Below are 22,800 nucleotides of genomic sequence, written 5' to 3'. Positions count from 1 at the left end.
GAGGGGTCTGCTATATTTATGATATGTGTTGTAGTGATGGTTTCATGAGTATATACTTGTCTCTAAACTTACCAAGTTTTGGATACATTAAATATGTATAGCTTTTGGTATATCAATCATAAGATAAGCTTAATAAAATAGGTTAAAAAAAGATGACAGGTGAACTGCCTTGGTGGGCAATATAGGGTTAGTTTAAACTGCCCACTTCAAGAAATTTTTTATATCAGAAAAAAAAAAACCTCTCCCCTGTTTGTGCCACTTAAAAACGTTAATTGAATTAATGCCCCTTCATCCACTGTAATTGATGCCTGTTCAATTTTCTGTCTTGCTTAGACTTTTCTGACTTGCATAGCTATATGTATATAAATGTGTGGTCAAAACCAAGAATATTGAGATTGTTTTGTCCTGTATTTCACATCTTTTCTTAGAAACTCTTGCTGAATCAAAATGAAGTTTAATGTTTCTTTTCATTTTTCTTTTTTACTTATGGAATGTTTCTCTACCTCTGTGTTTTACTCAGAATTGCAGAGGCAGTTCTGTCTTCCTGCCGTGTTTGCATTCCTGGAAAATCTTTAATTCTGCAAAATCTTGTGCTAAACGTGATGGAACTTCTAGGGAAAATAGGGTTGGGAACAGATGGTTTGAAACCAGTGGAATTTTGTAAACAGAACTGGCACCAAGAAATGACAATTGCAATAAAAATAACAGCATGATTAAATCTCAACTGGCATTTATACCCAGCATCACCATCAGTCCTTGGCCTTACACCGTGGTGATTTTCCTCCTTTGAGTTTTTGCTCCTTAAAGTTACTCACTTTTAACAGAGACCATTTTCATCAAAGTTAAAAATTTGGTCCAGAGTGTTGACTTACCAGTTTTATTTTAAACACAGGGGGAAATACTTTTCATTTCTTCATCTGTACTCTCAGCTTCCTTGGATAGTTTACTATAGTGGAGAGTCTTGAAGGCAGGAAATGAGACTTTCCTGCATGTGAACTAATTTACATTAAAGAAATACCTGTTGTAGCAGAAGAGGCTAATGTTAATTTGCTTTAGTATGTAAACATAATATATACCCATTATAGAGAATTTAAATAATATGGGAAAGAATGAAGAAGAAAGTAAAAATCCCTTGACTGCCAGTAAATGCTACTGTCATCATCTGTGTGCCTACTGTTCTTCATCTGACCTCTTTTGATGATGTGTGTATATAAAATTTCACATAAATGAATTCATATTACACTTAGTGTCTTCCAACTTTCTTTTAGGACAATGTCAAACAATATAGCTATACAATGTCCTTCTTAATGATTGCAAATGATTTTACTATATGCATGTCGAAGTTCATTTCTTTTTTTTTTTGTGGATGTTTTGACTGTTTTCAGTTTTTCACTATTATAAAGAGTGGTGTACTGAAAATTCTAGATCGTATCTTTGTACCCAGGGAGTGTTGTCTCTTAATCAGGGGTATGTGTTTGCATAACACTTTGGTCCTTATTGCAATGTTGCTTTCAAGAAAGATTGTACCTATTTATGCTCCCAGGAGAGCATGAGAAAGTCTGTGTTCCTACACAGGATGGTTTTAGTTTTCTGAATCTTTGCCAGTCTGATAGGTTAAAGAGGCAATATTTTGTTTTTATTTGTATTGATTTTATTATTAATGTGATTGAATATTTTTTTATACCTCTGTATAACACCCATATTTTGCTTTCAGTGAAGTGCCTTTCGTGTATTTCATGTTACTTACTTTTCTCTCAGAATATTTACCTTTTTAAAAAATAAGAATTGTGTGATTTTAGGGATATTACACCTTTGAGATTAATATATATTGCAATTTTTAATATGCTGATTATTTCATAACCTTATTTATGGGATGTTTTGATTTTTATGAAGTCAAATCCATCAATCTTTTTTATGTTTCTTGGATTTGTAAAGTGTTCAAAAATGCCTATTTCCACTCCTGAAAGACTGTCTGCCTTTATTTTCTTTTATTGCATTTGTGTTTATTTCTTATATTTAGTCTTTGAATTATCTGAAATTTATCTTTCTATAATGAGTAAAATGAATATCCACCTTATTTTTTTTTTTCCTTCTCCAAACCCTGATTATTTAACATCATTTGTTAATTTAAGCTCCTCTCCACCAGTGTGAAAGTCTCTATAATATACCCAATTTCTTTGTGTCTTTGTATTTATTTCTGGGTTTACTATTGTGTTAGTTATTTCTGCAAAATAAATTACCTCCAAACTCAGTGGCTTTAAACATTTATTCTCTTTCAGAGTTTCCATGGGTGAGAAATTTGGGAGCAGCTCAGCTCTACAGTTCTAGCTCATGATTTCTTTTAAAGTTGAGGTTAGGATTTCAACGGGAACCACTGTCATCTGAGGGCTTAACTGAGGCGGGAGGGTCTGCCTTACAGGTGGCTCACTCCCCTGTCTGGCCAGAGAGTGCTGGCTCTTGCAGGGAGGGGGGCCTCAACTGTTCTCTGATTGGACTTTTGCCAGGTCTGGCTGTTCTCAGGACCTGGTGCTAGCTTGCCTAGAGGTGGTCATCAAGCAGAGAGAGGCAAGAGAAAGCTACCTTTAATACTAGCTTCAGAAGTCACACAGCATCAGTTCTACCACATTCTCCTTGCTAGAAACAAGTCTCTTTCTAAGATCAGCCCACCCTTGAAAAGATGGGAATTAGACTACTCATTTTGAAGGGAGACCTGACAGGGAATTTGCAGGAATATATCTAGACCTCCATAGGTCCCTTGACTGTTCCATTCATGTATTCGGCTTGTGGTTTAGTTGCTAAGTTGTGTCTGACTCTTGTGACCCTAGGTTTCTCTGACCATGGGGTTTTCCAGGCAAAAATACTGGAGTGGGTTGCCATTTCCTTCTCCAGGGCAGGGATCGAACCCATACCACCTTCTTGGCAGGCCAATTCTTTACTACTGAGCCACCTGGGAAGCCCTATATTTGACTCCTTCTCTAATATCACATTAGTTTATTTAAAGAGTCTTATATTGAACTGATGGAATGTTCCATAATCCTCTGCTAAGCTATATTTGACAGCCATCAACTCTTACTGATCAAGTATTTGAAAACAGATCCACAAAATAATAATGATAATAATGGAGGGCTTTTTAAATTGCTTTATTCCCTCAACTTCTGATAATTCTTTGGAATTATGTAGTAGGGGTCATTATAGTTCATTGCAGATCCCTGCTTACCTTATTTAACCATTTTTTTTTCACACCCTTCCATATTTCTATGAGTAATTTTAAATACTTTGGCAGATACATTGTAACTTCAGGGCATTGCATGTTAATGAAATTTCACAGATATCTGAAACAGAATCTTCTAATATACCAGCAAGGAAGCAGAATCAAAAGAAGGCATTTCTGTGCGGGGAGCAATCTAAATAAGCATCTCAGCTCCATATGCTGTAATGTTCACCAGGGGCTCGTCACGATCCCTGGACTTTCTGTGCAGCAGACCCTCGAGTCCATAGAGTGTTGTGCTCCATCTGCCTCAATCCCCAGGCTGTTCAGGAGGAGCCTCTTTGTATTCTGACCTCTAGGCTGCCTTTTTTAAAAAAACATGTTGTCAGCCTGGCCTTTGTTGCCATTTCAACAAGTGTGTGTGCCTGAGGGTACACTTACACTTGAAAGTTTAAAAGCCCACAGCCACTGGCTCTCAAGACCTTGGTTACTGTTGCTCTCCCTTTAAATCTCCTGAATCTTCTCATCCGGCTGCGTCTTTATCTGGTTCTGAGCTGGCGCTGCCAGTGTGGTAGCTCCACGTGGACACGCGGCTGCCGCGGACCAGCTGTGGCAGCCTTCCAAAATTGCAACCGTGGTTTGGACAGACTTTATTTTTGACAGACTAATCAGAGCCTTAATATGCTTCCCCTGCTGGGGGAGCCTGTGTTTCTAATTTTTAGATTTCTGATTCTCTGAAGAGTAAAATAAGTCCTTGGGCTGGCTGGCTGTCTGCTGGTTACCTTGTATTTCCTGATCTCACTTTTTTTTGTGACCTTCTCTTCCCATCTTTGCCTCTTTGGGGTCTGGTGGGCTTGGCTACCTTGAGAAACCTGCCTACATCCTCTTTCCAATCCTGATCAAAGGAAAAGTCATTAAAAAAAAATTGGAGTATAATTGCTTTACAATGTTATGTTAGTCCCTGCTGTACAATGAAGTGAATCAGCTACATGTATACATATGTCCCTTCCCTCTTGGGCCTGCCTCCCACCTCCAGCCCCTGTCCCACCCTTCTAGGTCATCACAGAGCACCAACCTGAGCTCCCTGCACTATACAGCAGGTTTTCACTAGTTATCTGTTTTGCACATGGTAATGTATTAGAGAAGGACACGGTAAACCTTCCCTGTTCTTGCCTGGAGAATCCCATGGACAGAGGAGCCTGGTGGGCTACAGTCCATGTGGTCGCAAAGAGTTGGACACAACAGCGACTAAACAACAACAGAGTGTATACATGTCAATCCCAATCTCCCAATTTGTCCCGCCCCAAAAGCCATGTTTTTGCTCCTTATCTCTTGGTGTGAATTTGAGTTGGTGTCTAGTTAAAGAAAGCAACATATTTGAGGCATGGCGGAGAGAGGGGGTCAGGATAGGATTTTCATGAGACCCTAATAGCATATTTATTTTGAAAAATTGCCTTTTCTGTCCAACCCATTGAGACCCTTGTGCCATATAAAAATAGGGCAGAAACAGAGGTATTGTGAAAAGTAACTAGCATAAATGAGTAGGAAGTAGTAGTGGACAGTAGGACAGCTGTGCTCTAGGGAATATGTGTCACATGGTCTTTCTGGGGCCATTTCCCCATCACCCATGTTATTGCCTGATACTTACTTTCTGATATTCTTCTTTTTTATCTTGTGTCCTTCTTCTTATACATTCTCAGTGTCATTATTTTTTCCTTATTTCCCTTGTCTCACTTTTATTTCTTAGTTTTGATTTTTGAAGTGTTTTGAGATTTTGCTTTTGATAGGCATGCTTTTTTCTTTTTACAGGCTTGCTTAACTTTTTAAGAGCCAGTTGCACTCATAGCTTAAATGCTAAATAATGTGGTATTTTCTTTTTAGCTGTTCAGCAAGTATTCTGATGCAGGAAGTAAGTTCTTTAGCTAATTCAAAATTTTATTGCTTTAGGAATAAATAGGCTTATGGTGAAATAGTCCAAAGTCCTCTAATTACTTTGTTTGGGTTGTGGATAAGTACCTGGTCTGTTTCATTTACACATATATTTAAGTTGCCACATTGTTAGCTTAACATCCACATTGCCTTTAGCATCTTCTTAATGACAGCAGTTCTGCTTTCCTATTAAATAGGAAAAAAATATATAGAGTGCAGTGTTGAAATCTCAGTTTTGTGGTTATTAGAGTTTAAATCTTACCTGGCTTCTCCTTGCTAATGGTTATCACTTAATAGGATTTTTCTCATTCCATAAAGAACTATTTGCTGTCCTGTTAATTTTAGGGTAAACTGTTTTTTGCAGAATTTATGGCATCTTAATAACTGAAATTTGTGATTGGGCCTTAGTTGTAAATGCAGTCAAATGGTGTCTATGTGGAGTTAAAGGATAAGGATAATCCGTAGGATTAGGATAGCCTGAGCCAGCTCTTAGAGAGGGCAACTGTTGTGATTTTGTTTTATGTGGTTTCCAAAAATATTGGAGTGATGAAGATTTCCACATTGCTAAGAAACAAAGCAAAACAAAATAAAAAATAAGTATTAAATCCAGTCTTATCCCTCACTGCTCTTAATATATCTCTTGTTCCCTGGTTTGGCCAGCATTCACACTATCTCAGTAGGCCCATTTGTACCTTTACTCTCATAATCACATTTTCCTCTTGCCTGAGACATTTACTAAGTGTAATTTATACTTCTTTTATTTTTCAACATTTCAGTGAAAATTTTTGAGCATATGGAAAAGTTTTGAGAATTTTATAGTGAACATTCCTAAACCTGCCACCTACATTCTAATTAATTTTTTTCTTTAAAGTTTCTTTCATGAATTTTTTTCTTCCAATTCCATATCTTATCTTTCTTTTCTTTTTTTCCAGTATCTAATATATAATTCATTCCTGTGGTCCAATTTTGTTGCTAAGTCATGTGTTTTTTATATTCTGCTTAAAAATAATCCTCAAGACACCTAAGGCATTGCTGGTGTTGGCACTCATAATTCTTATTAATTGGCTGGTATCAGGAACTATGATCATCCTTAACCCATCAAATCTTAGAAAAAGATCAGGTTCAAAGCAGAAGAAAACTATCATCTGGATATTAGGTGTCCCATTATTTAGAAGATAGGCTTTATTGGTTTAATTATAAGTAATGGACGTTCTTAAGTTTCTTGCCCTTTTTAAATTTGTCATTGTTAGTCCTCTTCTTTGGACATGGCTAATGCTTTTATCTGAAGAAATACCTTTAATTTCATTATCTCTAATACATTGCACATAATATGCTAGTTTTTTGGGTGTTTTCCTTTCTTCATGCAGATGCTTACTGAAACACACACACACACAATATGAACATTTTGAATATCCGAAACACCCTACAAGATTTCTTATTTGAAAAAATGGTGGCTTGGAAAGATGAAGTAATTTGCCCAAATTCAGATGATTGGATCATGATTTGACCTGAGATCTGTTTCCCAGGTTGCACTAGTGGTAAAGAACCTGCCTGCCTATGAAGGAGACATGAGAGACACAGGTTAAATCCCTGGGTCAGGAAGATCCCCTGGAGTAGGAAATGGCAAGTCACTCCAGTGTTCTTGCCTGGAAATCCTAAGCACAGAGGAGCTTGGTGGGCTACAGTCCCTGGGGCCGCAAAGAGTCGGACACGACTGGGTGGCTGAGCTGGTGAGTTGGAGCCACTCACCTTCCTGCTGAGTCCCCTGTTTGGTGACGCTGCCTCTGCAGAGCGCCGCCAGCCTCAGCGCCAACAAAGGCAGGAGGAGAGGTGGGGATAAATGCGAGGTTTGCATGTGGAAGGAGTCCTTCCCCAAACTCAGGAAGCTTTTATGAAATTGCATTTCTTATTGATTTCTGGTGGTGTTTTCTCTCTGCATCAGTGTAGTACAACATGCCCTTGGAGTTCATTTGCATTCTAATATTTCTGACTTAAAATTTCACCTCTCTTCTCTTAGCATCCAGGTGTTCATCACTCTACAATAGACAATTATAATTATCTCTGTCAGAGAAGTGGTTTTAGGTCAAAATAGAGGACCTTTATCTTCATCAGTCTACCAGTGTAGACTTTTAAAGTTGGTTTCTTTGCCAGAACATGATTCACTTTATGTCTAACCCCATTGTATTTCTCCCCTTTATTACTTTTGACAGTTTTTCATTCTTTAATTTTGCTTGCCATTTCGTACCTTCTGAGAATTTTTGACTTAAACTGTGCATATAAGTCACACGGTTCAAAGATAAATAATTTGATGCTGAAGTTCACATTTCTAAAGATTACTAATTATCTTTTTGTTTTGATCTTCAAAAGATATCTTTTAGAAAATAAAAAAGCAGGACACAGAGAGGGAGAAAATATGTGCAAAACATGTATCTGATAAAAGACTTGTACCTATATATATGTACACACATGGTTTTCCCTGGTGGCTCAGATGGTAAAGAATCTGCCTGCAACGTGGAAGACCTGAGTTCGATCCCTGGGTTGGGAAGAAGCCCTGGAGGAGGGCATGGCAACCCACTCCAGTATTCTTGCCTGGAGAATCCCTGTGGACAGAGGAGCCTGGCCGACTACAGTCCATGGGTTCACAAAGAGTCAGACACGACCGAGCAACTAAGCACACACACATATATATATATATTTATTTACACACACACACACACACATATATATATACACACACATCCTTACAACTCAATAAGAAGACAAACCAATCACAAAATTGGCAGAAGATTTGAGCAGACACTTTAATAAAGGCAAGACTTCCTACTAAGCTCATGAAAAGATGTTTGACATTATCAATTATTAGGGAAATGCCAATCAAAACCACAATTAAATACCACACTGCATGCCCATTTGAATGGTCATAATCTAAAGGACTAAGAATGCCCAGTGTTGGCTAGGATCTGGAGAAGCTAAAAACCTTCATATAATGCTAGTGAAAATGTAAAATGATAAAATCACCTTGGAAAACAGTTTGGCAGTCCTCAAAATACTAAAAACACAGTTTTCATATAGCCAAGCAATTCCACTCCTAAGTAACTACTCAAGAGAAAGGAAAGCATAAATTCACACAAGGACTTGTATGCAGAGACTTACAGCAGTCTTATTCACAATGGCTCAAAACTGGAAATAATCCAAATGTCCCATCAGCTGATGAACAGGTAAATTATGACATATCAATACAATGAAATGTTGTTTAGCAATAAAAAAATGAACTACTTATAAATGCAACAACATGGATGAACCTCAAAAATATTGTTAAATGAAACAAGCCAGACCAAAAAAAAAAACTACTAAAATTTCTTTAAAATGCACATCTCTTAGAGAAGAGAGCAGTATATGCTTGGGGCTTGGATGGGAATGGGAACTGGCCTTCAGATAGGCATGGGTGAACTTATGGGGGTGACAGAATACTCCAAAAATGTATTGTGATGATTCCACAATAGCATAAATTTGCTAAAAGTCTTTGAACTGTATACACTTACAGTGGGTGAATTTTATGGTATATAAATGATACCTCAATGAAGCTACTAAAAAAATATTTCCCTTAAAATGACTTCCTTTTTTGGGTTAGTGGGTCTCCGGCGAGGGTGAATGGGGGTTGTGGACAGAGAGGAAGACCAGAGACAGCATATTAGAATTATCTAGGAGTTTTTTTTAACACACAAGTGTTTGTTCTTCCCTATAATACTAGAGATCACAGAATATCACCATGTATTATGAGGGGTGGGTAAAGAGTCCTCCTGCAATGCAAGAGATACTGGAAACTCGGCTTCGATCCCTGGGTTGGGAAGATCCCCTGGAGAAGGAAATGAATACCCACTCCAGTATACTAGCCTGAAAAAAATCCCATGCACAGAGGAGCCTGGCAGACTATAGTTCATACAGTTGCAAAGAGTTGGACACAACTGAGTGATTAAGCACACATATATCATTTGCAAATGCTCCCCTAGGTGATTCTGATATACATGATCCACACATCTACCCTTGAGAATCTCCTCTTAATCAGGTTGAGTTCCAGGAGTCTATGTTTTCCATAAGCAAGACAGGTGACTATTGTGATCACTTAAGTTTAAGAAACTCTGCCCTGTTCTACAATGCTAAGAACTTTTAGCATTGTGGCAGAGCACAGTGGGATAAATGTTACTCTGGGAAAATCTATTTTCTGACCCTTTAAAAATCACATCTACTCAGATACTGGGGGCAGCCAATACCAAGCAATTTTAAGACTCCCAGTTACTCCACTTTTGGTGGGGATTCTGGTTCATTGAAAGGAATCTGTCTGAACTCAATACCAAAAAGGCCAACCATTTTGTTACGATTATGACTTATTCATGTAATGTGTTAGCTGTGAGATGTGTGCTTGCATGCTCACTTATGTCCAACAGTTTGTGATTCCAGGCTCCTCTCTTCATGGGGTTTTCCAGACAGGAGCACTGGAGTGGGTTGCCATTTCCTAGCTATGAGATAATCTGCTATATTTGTGCCTTGGGTTGAAAACTCTTGGGTCTCTACTTTCCCTTTTAAGAAGTAATGTCTTTTCCTTTGAAGCATTTTGTCATTCCTGAGTTGATAGAAGTCTCCCATTCTTGGAAGAACACAGGAAACAGAAAACAGAGCATTTGCAGTCACCTTCAATGGCTTTATTTTCCTGATTGTCGTTTGCCAAAAAAATTAGATTGCTAGAGATGATGGCTAAATGTTCCTATTGTTTTTAGAAAAACACAGTTTTGTAGGAGAGAAAACATTTTAAAAACCTTCAAAAAAATTAAAGTGCTGTTGCTATCCATTGAGGGGTCACTGCCAGTTCTGTGCATGTCAACAAGATTCCTATCTAGAAAACTGCCTGAAATCCCTACCATTGTTCAGCATTGTGTAGAAAACTTTAAGCATTAATTATTTATTTTTATAATACATTCTTTATTTATAATCTGAAAGGAGAAAGTTAGCCCCCCAATTTTTTTCTAGATTAGTATCCATCGATTACTTTCCCAGATCTGCTTCTAGTGAAATCAAAATTGTTCTCATTTATCGGTTATTATTTTTTCCCTGATTTAGTTCAGATGCCTCTTGCCTCGTAACATGCATGCTTAGGCTCTGTTTGCAGAGTGAGGTTATTGGTATCAGGAGCTTCTGGAGAGATACATGGAGGAGGTGGCCTGATCTTGTGTGGTCATCTATAATTTCTTGTGATCTTGTCGCAGGCCCTTTGGGAAGGAACTGTGGCTCTGTGTGCCTTTTTACTCTTGGTATCTTAGTAAGACATAGGGAGGCCTTGCATGCTGCAGTCCATGGGGGTCACAAAGAGGTCGACACGACTTAGCAACTGAACAACAACAAAATCTTAGCATAGTGAGTAGCACAAAGTAGGCACTTAATGAAGAAAGAATGAAAATGTAAGCTCCACATGGCCAGGGACCATGCCTTCCTTGTTGTGCATTGTATGTGCTGCTTAGCACAGTTACATAGTAGGTGATCAATAAAATATATAATGACTGAATCAGGAATTTAGTGTCAGGTTTGTTTGGATCCCTGCTTTTGTATTTTCTGACATTTGTAGTTTGATATACAGTTTGAATTTACAAATTAAATTTTGATTTGGTTATCCAAATGTGTGGGCTGATTTCTATGATCGAAAGGTTACATTTTGTATAAGATACTGCTTTGTCATTTGTTGTTTTTCTCTTACCTCCAAACCTGCCACACAATTTTAAAATAGTTTTTATAATTAGGATGACTTGAGGTATATTTATTCACTTGGTTGCTCTGGGTGAGTGATTAGTGACTTTGTATAAGATGAAATGTATGGGAATTTAAGAATGATTTTAGATGAATTCATGCATGATCAAACCATAACACGCTGTGAGAGGAAAGACAGGTATTTAGAGTGGAGGTCATTAGGCAGTTGAGGTCAGTAATGCCAAAAAAACTTTTACTTGCAGGTACTACATACTAAGTGGCAAATATGATTTCGATGGAATCTGAAAGCTTATTTAAAAATATTCTGTTTAGGTACTTCAGCAGTCAATCAGGTGTGCCTACTATTTAAACAGTAATTTTCTCAGGAGCAATGTTTTGAACCTAAATGCCTTGCATGGTTACTGGAAGGATGAGGTTACTGATAAAAATTATTCCTTTTTTGCTTGGGATATCACATTATTATTGCTTTAAGGGAAATTTTCTCAGAGAAAGCAGATGCTCGGTGCTTATTAGTATAGTAGTTTTAAATATGTAAGATGTGAACAAAAGACCAGATCATCCCAATGATTCTTTATAAAAAAAGGAAATGTATTAACTTTACCAAAATGTGAATGCCATAGCACTTTAAACATTTATTTAATATAACTTGACATAGAAGTGTAATGTTCATTTCTTCCTTTGTGCATAGCTTTAGTATTTTAATGGTAGAAATCCCAAAGAGTGTTTTATTATTATGAGTTAAAGATATCATTCACAATTCAGGTAGGACAGGACTGTACTGAGACTTTTGCTTTGAGCCTCTGAAAATAGTGGCCCCTCATCTGCAAGGGAGCTTTTATTTTTACCCTGGGCTTGGGCAGAGTCTGCATACCCTCAATTGACACACCTCCCACATAATTTTCATGGCAAATAGAAGGGGAAAAAAATGGAAGCAGTGACATTTTGTTTTCTTAGGCTCTAAAATCATTGCAGATGGTGACTGCAGCTATGGAATTAAAAGATAGTTGCTCCTTGGAAGGAAAGCTATGGCAAACTTAGACAACTATTAAAAAGCAAAGACATCTCTTTACCGACAGAAGTCCATATAGTCAAAGCTGTGGTTTTTCCAGAAGTAATGTACAGTTGTGAGTTGGGCCATAAAGAAAGCTGAGTGTTGAAGGATGGATGCTTTTGAACTGTGGTGCTGGAGAAGACTCTTGAGAGTCCCTTGGACAGCAAAGAGATTAAACCAGTCAATCTTAAAGGAAGTCAACCCTGAGTATTCATTGGAAGGACTGATGCTAAAGCTGAAGCTCCAATACTTTGGCCACCTGTTATGAAGGGTCAACTCATTGGAAAAGACCCTGATGCTGGGAAAGATTGAAGGCAGCAGGAGAAGGGGGCAGCAGAGGATGAGATGGTTGGATGGCATCACTGATTCAATGGACATGAGTTTGAACCAGCTCTGGGAGATGGTGAAGGACAGTGAAACCTGGCATGCTGCAGTCCATCGGGTCACAGAGTCAGACATGACTTAGTGGCTTATCAGTGATAACAACAGTAGAAAAATATTCGTTCTGAGTTGTGCAGGAGATGGCAGCAGTGCTTGGGTCAGTGGTGGAGTTGTGACCCTGAGAAGGGAAAGGGCAGTGGCTTTCAGGTCTTACTTGTATTTAATATGTCCCTTCACATAATTTGCACTAGTTCCAACTTTATCTCTGCTTCCCTTTTGTGACTAGTTGTATAATAAAAGTCTTCTTTCCTTTCAACATTAAAACAACAACAACAACAAAAACAACAATTCTCAAACCTAAAAGGCAACATAATCTCTCTTCTTGGGCAATAATAATAATAATAATAATAATAATAAGTGCATTTCTTTATTTTAGTATCTTCTCAAAGACTTGGAGAAATAATAAAAAAATATATAGGAATAGAGAGTGACAGCCCTGGAAAGAATATTAGAAATTGAATCCGACCCCTTACTATTTTTTTTTGGCTACACTGGATCTTAGCTGCCATATGTGGGGTTTTATTTGCAGCATGTGGGATCTAGTTCTCAGATCATGGAACAATGTGAAGTATTGTTTCATGAGAGTTTTTAAATGATTTTATACTGTATATCTATCTGTCTTTATATCCCCTGCACTTAGCATTGGTGTTTAGCAGGAAATAAATGTTTACTGAATTAAATAGCACATTAGAGTTTGTGTATATACAAAACTGAATTTCTTATAGTTTCTTAAATAACTATGTTTTATTTTGCTCTGAGGTCTTCATGCACACTGCTGCTTTTGCCCAAAGTGCCCAGGTCTTACCTCAAATGCCTTTTCCTTTAAGACATTTCTTAATCATTTTCTAATGCATGCACTTCCTTGCCCCAGGCACATTGGCCGTTTTCAATGCCTTTTCCCCTTGGAAATATTTGTCTAAAGGCAATCTTCCGTGGCACTTTGTAACTCCTTGAGAGCGAGGACTGTGTCTGCTTTTCATTTGTGTATCTCTAGCATCCAGCCTTGTACTTATTAGAGTTTTGAGAAATTGAATTATGAACATGTTTTTAGTACTTTGGAATGTAATCCAAGGAAATGATAAAATAACAGTTCTTAAATAGGTCACAACTACCTCAACACTTTTCTCATCTCTTCTCCTCTCCCCAATCCTTGCCCATCTATTTTCATTTCTGTCTGTTTAACCTCCGAAATGCATATGTGAAGTTGGCCCATTTTGATCCATTTCCATCACCACCACCACCACCACCACCACTATAATTCATCCTACCATCATCTCTTGCCCTAGCCCACTAGAATAATCTGGTCTTCCTGTATTTATCTAGTCCTAGTCAAGAAATAGAATGGACTGAAATTATAGCCTATCACATAGTATGAATCAGTATTATTTTGAGAAACTTATGAACAAACTGGTCATTTATCTTCCCCAGCCAGGAGGGTTCTTCATCTGTTAGACTGTGTTTAGCTTCATTTTGGTCTTGTAGGGTAGAATCTCTTGATCTCTCACTATTTTGTTTTTCATTGCATAAGACCATTAAAGGATTGCATTAGCCCTAGAAAATCTGAAAATTAACCAAGTGGTTACAGGGCTAAGTGAGGGTTGATAATTCTCTGTATTGAATTCATGCAGTGATATTTTTTCTTGATTTCTCATATATTTCATGGTTATATTAGGATAAATTTGGCTGCCATAACATAGGCCCCATAACATTGGTTTAAACATGGAAAGTGATTTATCTCTTAATTAACAACTTGAACATAAGCAACACAGGACAGTTACAGTGCTTCCATGGTGTTGGAGATGTAGGACCCTTCTATTTTATTGCTTTGCCATCTTTAACTGGAAATGGCTACTCCTGTTCCTACAAACACCATCACAAGTGTCGCCAAATGGGAACGAAGGGGAGGACGTAATTCTTCTAAGGCAGTGTTTCTGCTTATATGCCATTCATCAGTCCTAGCCACATGGTCATACTTAGCTCACGGGAAGCTGGGCAGCCATGTGTTTCCCTAAAACTTCTATTATTGCAGAAGAGGACAGGTATCAGGGCCTAAGGAGCATTTGCACCACAGTCAGCAACAGGAAAGGATTTACTTTTGGAATGCTTTTTTTTTTTCCTAACACTGCTTTGTGAGGAGAAATCTTCTATTGAAATTATTAAGCTACTTGACCTGTGGGAAAGAATTCACCTGAGTTATTGTATTTGACTTTGGAGTTTTAAGTCAGATATATTTCAGTGGTTATAGGGATGAGTATTGGAGAAGGAAATGGCAACCCACTCCAGGACTCTTGCCTGGAAAATCCCATGGACGGAGGAGCCTGGTAGGCTACAGTCCATGGGGTCGCGAAGAGTCGGATGCAACTGAGTAACTTCACTTTCACTTTTCACTTTCATGCATTGGAGAAGGAAATGGCAACCCACTCCAGTATTCTTGCCTGGAGAATCCCAGGGACAGAGGAGCCTGGTGGGCTGCCATCTATGGGGTTGCACAGAGTTGGACATGACTGAAATGACTTAGCAGCAGCAGCAGGGATGAGTATGAAACATATTGAGATGAGGTTGCTTTTTCTTAACTCTTATTTTTCTTGGACTGTTTTTATGTTTTCTTTTTTACCTTTCTTGGGGCTAATCTAATATTATTTTTGTTGTGCTTTTAGGCATGGCACAGTCCCAAGGCTGGGTGAGAAGGTACTTTAAGGCCTTTTGTAAAGGCTTCTTTGTGGCAGTACCTGTGGCAGTGACTTTCTTGGATCGAGTTGCCTGCGTGGCAAGAGTGGAAGGAGCATCAATGCAGGTAAAACTGATATGACTCCTTTCTTTGAAATACACGTTTGGTTGTTTCTCAAGCACTAGAAATGAGATTTCTGTATATTGTCTCCATGCTAGAAACTGAAAGGTTTTTGAAGGGCCTTGAACTAAATTTTAATATTACTAAATGTCTTTATAAGGTCTTCTAATGCAGTCATATTATAAGCAATGGTGAATAAAAATAATTCTCTGATAGTTCTCTATATCTATAGTTCCCCCCACCTTAGAAATGATAAATTGAGATTCTAAAGAAATTTTACAAAATAATATCACTTTCTGTTGCTGTGGCCTGAGATTTTAAGGTTTTTTTTTTTTTTTTTTCAATTATCCATATATGACTGAGATCAGATTTATGAGTTCAATTGCAGGATGAATTTGTCTCCAATTCAGTTACCTGATTGTTTTACACTCTCACACATGCACTCACACACTCATTTATGCACACATAGAATTCTGATAGGTAGAAAAGTCTACAGCACTGATTTCAGATATTCTAGTGTGTTCTTTAAGCATGTTGCTGATTAAGAAGATTAAATGCCATTTGCATTGGAAAAATTTTGGAGTGGAGATTTCCAAAAGTTATAACACAAGTAGTCTCCAGTAACTCAGAGAAAACTTGATTATTCTAATGCTGATGTCTGGAACCTAGCTGTTTCAGTAAGTTTATCAACTAAGAAGAATTTGCATTTTGTAATATAATTTATTTTCTTCCATTATTTTGTGTATTAAGTTTATGCATTATACTAAATATTTCTATAAAACAAATAAAATGAATGTATAAACTTCTAAGAGTTTAAAATGATACAGAGAGTAACCAGCTTACTTTCCCCCCCTTTTTTAGTCTTTAAACTAGGTGAGGGTGTAGACATCAGCTTTGAAGAGTTAGAATGAAATTGCTTTGTTAAAACTGTAACCATTGCACTGAAAATCAGGTCTCTTCCTGAGTTCAGGTGCTTAGTGAGATCCTGGGTGAGTGCTTTTGGGGTGAAACTAGGGTTCTAAAGCATGGCTGCCTGAATATTTACTTATTGACTTGTGCTTCCATCATTTGAGAATGATGGGGGTCTTCTCTTGGGTTGGGGCTTCTGAGTTAAACCCTGTCTCTCACGTTCACTATAGAGTGGGTCACCAGCTCCAAGCAAACCGGTCACTTACTCTGAATGCAAAAGTATTGTAGTGCATGGGTACAGCAAACAAAGGAAGAGGGATTTATAAGTGTATGGCTTTATTCCTAAATGCAGTTTAATACATTTAACAGAGGTGGGTTTTACATTTCCTTCCTCTTTAATTTTAAATTCCTAGCAGCCTCATCTTAGACCCAGTTCTTTGGGGAAATTAAGCTTTCTTTGTTGAGCTTTTGAATCAGATTCCTCATTTGAGATTAAAACTGCCTTCTCCACAGCCATCCAAATTCCTTTTTGGTCCCTTTCATCCCTTTGAACCCATTTACAGGTATTATTTTTTGATAACAAATGATCACATGAGTAATGACTTTTTTCCAGTTTTGTTAGTGCTATCTTGTTACACAACCTGCACCATCCTGAGATGGAATTTTTCCAGAACACAAAACCTCATAATTTTGGATCTCATGATATTCCAGAGAATCATATGGCCATCATAGTATTGCCGTCTTCATGGCTTTAGCCCAGTATAGCCCAGTATGTTTATGACTTGTGCTCAGAGGGAAAAAACACAAGGAATTAGCCATTTTATGAAAACACAAAGCTTATCCCCAGTGAAGAAGACAATGAAGAGTCTTGAATATGCCAGATCTTGTCTTTTAAAGCCTTTAGATGCCAAGATCTGTCATTTAAATGCCAGATCTGTTGATTAAATAGTAAGTTTATTCCAGATACATTAGAATTTCTTACAGTATTCCTGGACCACTACCCCAAGAATCAAATTTATTACCTTGTGGTTTGTTTGGTAGGATTTCCTTAGTTGTTGGCTAGAGAAGAGCAGTTTGAATTGACGTTGATCTACAGGGAAATTGATTGGAAGGCTTGTGAGTACGTTGGTGGAAGGCAGGAATGTGGCAGTCGTCAGGGACAGCTGGAACCAGGGACTTGAATGCTGCCAGGGTGCTCAGTCTTTTCTGTTTGAACATCTGCTTCTGTCAGCATCTTGGCTTAGTTCTCTCAGACCAGCTTTCGTCTCGACTCAGGGCACATGGCTGCTGGCAGCTCTCATGCCTTTAGATGCCCAGTTTCTTTACTGTCTGAGCGAGATTTCTCCTTATGCCTTAATTTCACTTTGAAAAATCTTGAAGAAGGACTGTGATTGACTTAACTTGGACCATATGCCCTGATCCATGCAAATACAGATCAACTTTGACCAGAAGGTTAGGGTGCCATGACTGGCCTACCTTTGGACAGGTACACACCCCTAGCCTGTGGCTAGGAGGAATGAGAAAGCAACAACATATATTTGAATCACATTTTTCTGTGGGCTTTCAAGGTGAGGTAGTGGTGATACTTCCCAGAAGAAGAGGAGGTGTTATTTTTGGAATAAAAGGGTAAAGGATATTCTGAGAAGAAAGGAAAAAAAAATATGTTTATTATGGTTTTGTCTATATTATAAGAATTTTAGATTACTTTTGAGGATAATAGATAATTTGTTTACACTTTCATTAGATATCACTGAATCACACTTAAAATTATTTTGGACTGGAAAGTGCAGTAATTAGATATTATTAATTAATTTAGCATATTTGAAGAGATCTTTGCTATGCTACAGCTTTGATGAGCTGAACATGTTTAGGCCATGGGGTTCAGCAGAATTTTTGACAAAAAATTCAAAAAAAAAATTCTTGTCTTCAAATTTCTCTAATGATGCAAGTACTAAATAGTTGGCAGGGTGTGTGGTACTCTCTGGAAATCCCTGAGCTTCCTGCAAGGAACACACCTGCTTTTACTGACTCTGAGGCCTGAAAATTATTCCCGGATTATTGCAGTTGGTTGATTTGTTGTGAACAGAAGGAGTATTCTGGATGCGTGGTGATGTCTTGTTATATCAAGGCTTAAAAGTGTGAAAGGAAGGGAGATAAAACAATAGCAAGAAAGAAAAATATGTGGAGAAGAAGAGGAAGGAAAATAACATAGGTCAGTTGGGTGATGGAGAAAATTAAACACCTGAGACAGTGAGGAGATGAGAGCAGCCCAAAGGATCAGGGATGAACAGGGAGAAAACCGCTCCAGTGAAGGCGCTCATGGCTCCTTTTGTGGAACCTTCCTTGGAATTGTACCCTTGAATGCTGACCCATCTCTGCTGCATATTTGTGTATAACACCATGAGATTTGTCACCCAGCCATCCATTCTAAATCTCAGTATTCATCGAAGGAATCTGTGTGCCATTTTGAGGGAACCGCTGTTGAAATAGGTTATCAGTCTTCATTGGAAGGATTGATGCTGACACTGAAGCTCCAACACTTTGGCCACCTGATGTGAAGAGCTGACTCACTAGAAAAGACCCTGATGCTGGGAAAGACTGAGAGCAGGAGGAGAAGGGGGCAACAGAGGATGGGAGGTTGGATGGCATCACCGACTCAATGGACATGAGTGAGCAAACTCCAGGTGACAGTGAAGGTCAGGAGAGCCTGGCATGCTGTAGTCCATGGGGCTGCAAAATGTCAGCCCTGACTTAGTGATCGAACAACAACAGCAACAACCAGTCTTGAGCGTCATTCATTGCGTAGTACCTGAGTGCTCCTGTGTATTCAGGTAAAAAGACCATATCTAGTCATTTCTCTCATTTCAACTATAGGAATAATTTTGTGACTCAGGGGGCATTTGCACATTTGCAACTACAGATAATAATAAAGACACTGGTAACTATGAGTTGGAATAGGGAATCATTTATCAAATGGCTGGTATGTGCAAAACTGCTCTTGAGGTATGGGAGTCAGATACAGATTCTGTATTCAAGGTCGTCTTGCTATAGCAGAGGTTTAAGAATTATTAATCCTAGATAATTGCTGTATCTTCAGATGAGATTTGATATAGAAGATATTGAGCTGTCAGATATTTGGCCAGTGTCTAGCACATCCGGAAATGGAAAAAGAAAAAAAAACTTGTTTGGTTTAGCGTACTGTTTTAGAGAATGAACCTGGAAGTTTTAATTTGAGACAGAATGGTACCAGAAAAATAATATCTTGAGCCCTTTTGTAGTTCAACACTATTATTTTTACTGTGGCAACAAACAACCCTAAAATTTTAGGGTTTATATAACATTTTTATTTCTTGCTCATGGGTCTGTAGATTGATTATAGTCACTCTAGACTAAGGGTTTGGATCAGTCTGCTTCCTGTATCTCTCACTGTGGGCCCTTTGCTGAAGGAACAGTGACAATCTGGGGTGTGCCCTTCTTGTGGGTGATAGCAGGACACAGGGTGAATGAAAACGCTCAGAACATCTTAGAGCCTCAGTTCAGAACTTCTGCTCTTCTGTCTACATTCCTTTGGTCAAAGCAAGTCACATGAAAACCCGAAGCAATTAGATGGAAGTATATTCCACCCATAGGGAAGTCATGGCAAGGTGACGAGGGAAGGATGGATTGTGAATAGGGTAGGTATATCTACCACAGCCTCTAGGATGCCAAAGATACATGCTAGATTTCAGAGGTAATAGAAAAAGTTGTATTAACCTTTGAGTCTACCTCGAATAACCCTAATCTTTGTAGTCCAAGCCTGACAAAATTGTAATAGGTTGAATTTCTAAGTCACTGAATTCTGGAATGGATTGAAATAGCCCAGGGCCAATTGGATCTTTAGAGTGACTTCTTAAAAAGGTCACTCTGCAACTTGTATACATGTTATTTAAGAAAATCCAAGAATTGAGAGAGTTTGAATTTCATTCAAAGTACACATAATGCCAATCTTTTGGAGTTTATTGAATAAGTACTGTTATAGCAACTCTGGAAATTTGCTTTGAGTGACAAATTTTGTGCCAGAGCTCTTTTTATGTCTTGAAAAAAAATTCTGTTGGCTTGAGGTTTAATAGGAGAAACTCATTTTCAGGATTCTCTCTTATAAGAAATAATTCTTTATTTTTAAAATACTACTCAATAGTTCTTTTTTGAGGTTAGGTTTTCCAGTATTAATTTACAGTATGACTAGAAGGATAGGGGAGGTCCATCATGAGGAGTCATAGCTAGTTAAAGGTAAGTCATCAATGCAAACAAGGTACATGATGTAATTCAATGGAAAATAGGATTCAGTTTATGAAATAGTTGATCTTTTTTGTTTTATCAAGTTATATAGGCATGTCTCTTTTCTTGGATGAGATGTACCTTTAGCCATGCTCTGCCCACACAGAGCGCTAGCAGACATTGCTGGTTAATGATTATTCATACTCACCTCTTCGCCTCATGCCCATGAATCACTTCTACCACTGGCTGCTGAAAGGTTACCATGAAAGTAGATGCACCTTTTTTTTTTTTTCCAAGAAGCACCACATTACTCAACATTAATTTAACTCAGGAAACGAAGGCTGATATTGCATACAGTTGAAACTACAGAGGGAATTTATGTTGGTGAGATGCAATTATTCAAATTAGAAGTTCAATCGCTTACAAAGGCTTTTAGAATAAAAAGGTGCCCTAGGAATAGTTTAATGACCTCACGCCAAAGTTTTAGAATTTATTTGAGTAAGAATGCCTAAAGCAGGGTCACTGGTTCTTATAAAAGGTGTATGTATTCTACATGCAAAATTAAGATGTGAGACCTAAAAGAACAACGGAAAGAAATAATTTTGTGTCGCTGTTCTTTTCTTGTTGCAGTTGCCACATAATCTTACACAGTGTGCTGTTTGCCTTCTTCCAGAGCCAGAGGGGAAAATGTTTGAAAACAGTGCATAATACTATCTCTTTAGCTCAGACTTCAGAGAAAGATTTATGCAGAGTAGATTAGAAAATTTGAGTGAAAATAGGGTCTAATCAACATTGAGGTCTTCATTTATCAATACCACACATTCATTTGTCCAAAATTGTCGATTTTCAGCTACCTGAGAATAATGATCCTGAAGAAACTGGCTTGTAATAAACCTCTTAGACTTCTGCCTGGCTCTTTGCACTCATTGTCTGTTGCCTTCTGAGTTTAAAATTTAAAGTTCCATCAAAAAAATAAGCAAAGAGGCTGGTGCTCTTTCTCTCTTTTTGTCACATTATTTATTTCATTTTATTAGAAAAAATTTAAACCTATAGTGAGCTCAATATACAATGGTTGTGGTAGTTAATTATTCTTTGCTACTCTGAGACACTGGATATAAACAGACTCTCAAGGAAAGAGATGTATCATGATTTACCTGCCACAGTTTAAGGTAGAGTTAGGGAGTTTTACGTTACTTGCTGAATTTGCACTTCCAAGGTGCTGGGAATTGCCTGGAACACGTTTCCTGTGAAGCTGACTGCTCTGTGCTCTTCCTACTTGCTCTTGGTGGCCTAGGGCTGACTTTGGGAAGCCAGGAGTTAATGTTGGAAGCTTTTATTGGCTTACGTGTGTGCATTCTTCTCAAATTACTTTTGGCTCAAAAAATCTCATCTGAGGTTTTTAAACCTTAGGATATTATGCATTTTTATATAGTTCTGCAACCTGTCATTAATAGAGAATTCAAATAGATCAGTTTGCATTTATAGCAAGAAACATATGTGATACTAAAACCATGAATGAGTAATGACTTTAAAATGTTCCTTTGGAGATTTTCTTCATGTCCCATGATAAAATAACAGGGTGCTTCTGTTCAATATAGCCAGGGTTAGATCCGTTATTTAAACACTGACTTCATAGCACTCTCTTTTTTTTAAGGTTGAAGTATTTTTAGACTTATAGAAATGTTGTAAGAGTAGAGCAGATAACTCCCATGTGTTCTCTACTCAGATCCCCAGCTTTCAATATTTTGCCACATTTATTTTATTCTCTTCCTCTTTCTCTCTCCGTCCCTCTCCTCCCCCAATTTATATGATAGATAATATATAACATATAATATATGCACTTGTGTTTCTATGTGTATATACTCACATGTGTATGTGTTAAGTCGCTTTAGTTATCTCCAACTCTTTGCGACCCTTTGGATTGTAGCCTGCCAGACTCCTCTGTCCATGGGATTCTCAAGACAACAATGCTGGAGTAGGTTGCCATGCCCTCCTCCAGGGATCTTTTGGACGCAGGAATTGAACCCATGTCTCTTATGTCTCCTGCACTGGCAGGCGGGTTCCTTACCACTCACATATATGAGTAAGTTTAGTTCAATTGCTCAGTCGTGTCTGACTCTGCAACCGCGTGGACTGCAGCACACCAGGCTTCCCTGTCCATCACCAACTCTTGGAGCTTTCTCAAACTCATGTCCGTCAAGTCCGTGATGCCGTCCAACTATCTCATCCTCTGTCGTCCCCTCTTCCTCCTGCTTTCAATCTTTTCCAGCTTCAGGGTCTTTTGCAATGAGTCAGTTGGAATGTATGAATAAATATACCCACAAACATTGCTACTGAGCCAGTGGAGAGTAGGTTGTATACAGTACTTCTGTATTCTCTGCTGAGTAGATTCATGATGTTTGCTAATTGCATATTACTGTTTTTCTATGTTTTTTAAATTAAAAAAATGATTAAAATTTT

At 38.0% G+C, this 22,800-nt stretch overlaps 1 protein-coding gene across 5 annotated transcripts in view; it reads left to right on the top strand.

Annotated features, from left to right (window-relative positions):
• The window catches only part of IMMP2L (inner mitochondrial membrane peptidase subunit 2), a 916,360-nt gene that overhangs the window by 26,175 nt on the left and 867,385 nt on the right, over positions 1 to 22,800 (top strand). For all 5 annotated transcript variants that reach the window (XM_070468515.1, XM_070468517.1, XM_070468520.1 and 2 more), the window contains exon 3: positions 15,044 to 15,180. In XM_070468515.1, the coding sequence (XP_070324616.1) occupies positions 15,046 to 15,180 (135 nt within the window). In that variant the 5' untranslated portion in view covers positions 15,044 to 15,045. The remainder of the gene's footprint in view (positions 1 to 15,043; positions 15,181 to 22,800) is intronic.

Source organism: Odocoileus virginianus, chromosome 1 (assembly GCF_023699985.2).
Source record: "Odocoileus virginianus isolate 20LAN1187 ecotype Illinois chromosome 1, Ovbor_1.2, whole genome shotgun sequence".
NCBI classification, from domain to species: Eukaryota; Metazoa; Chordata; class Mammalia; order Artiodactyla; family Cervidae; genus Odocoileus; species Odocoileus virginianus.
This window is presented reverse-complemented; position numbering and strand designations above follow the sequence as displayed.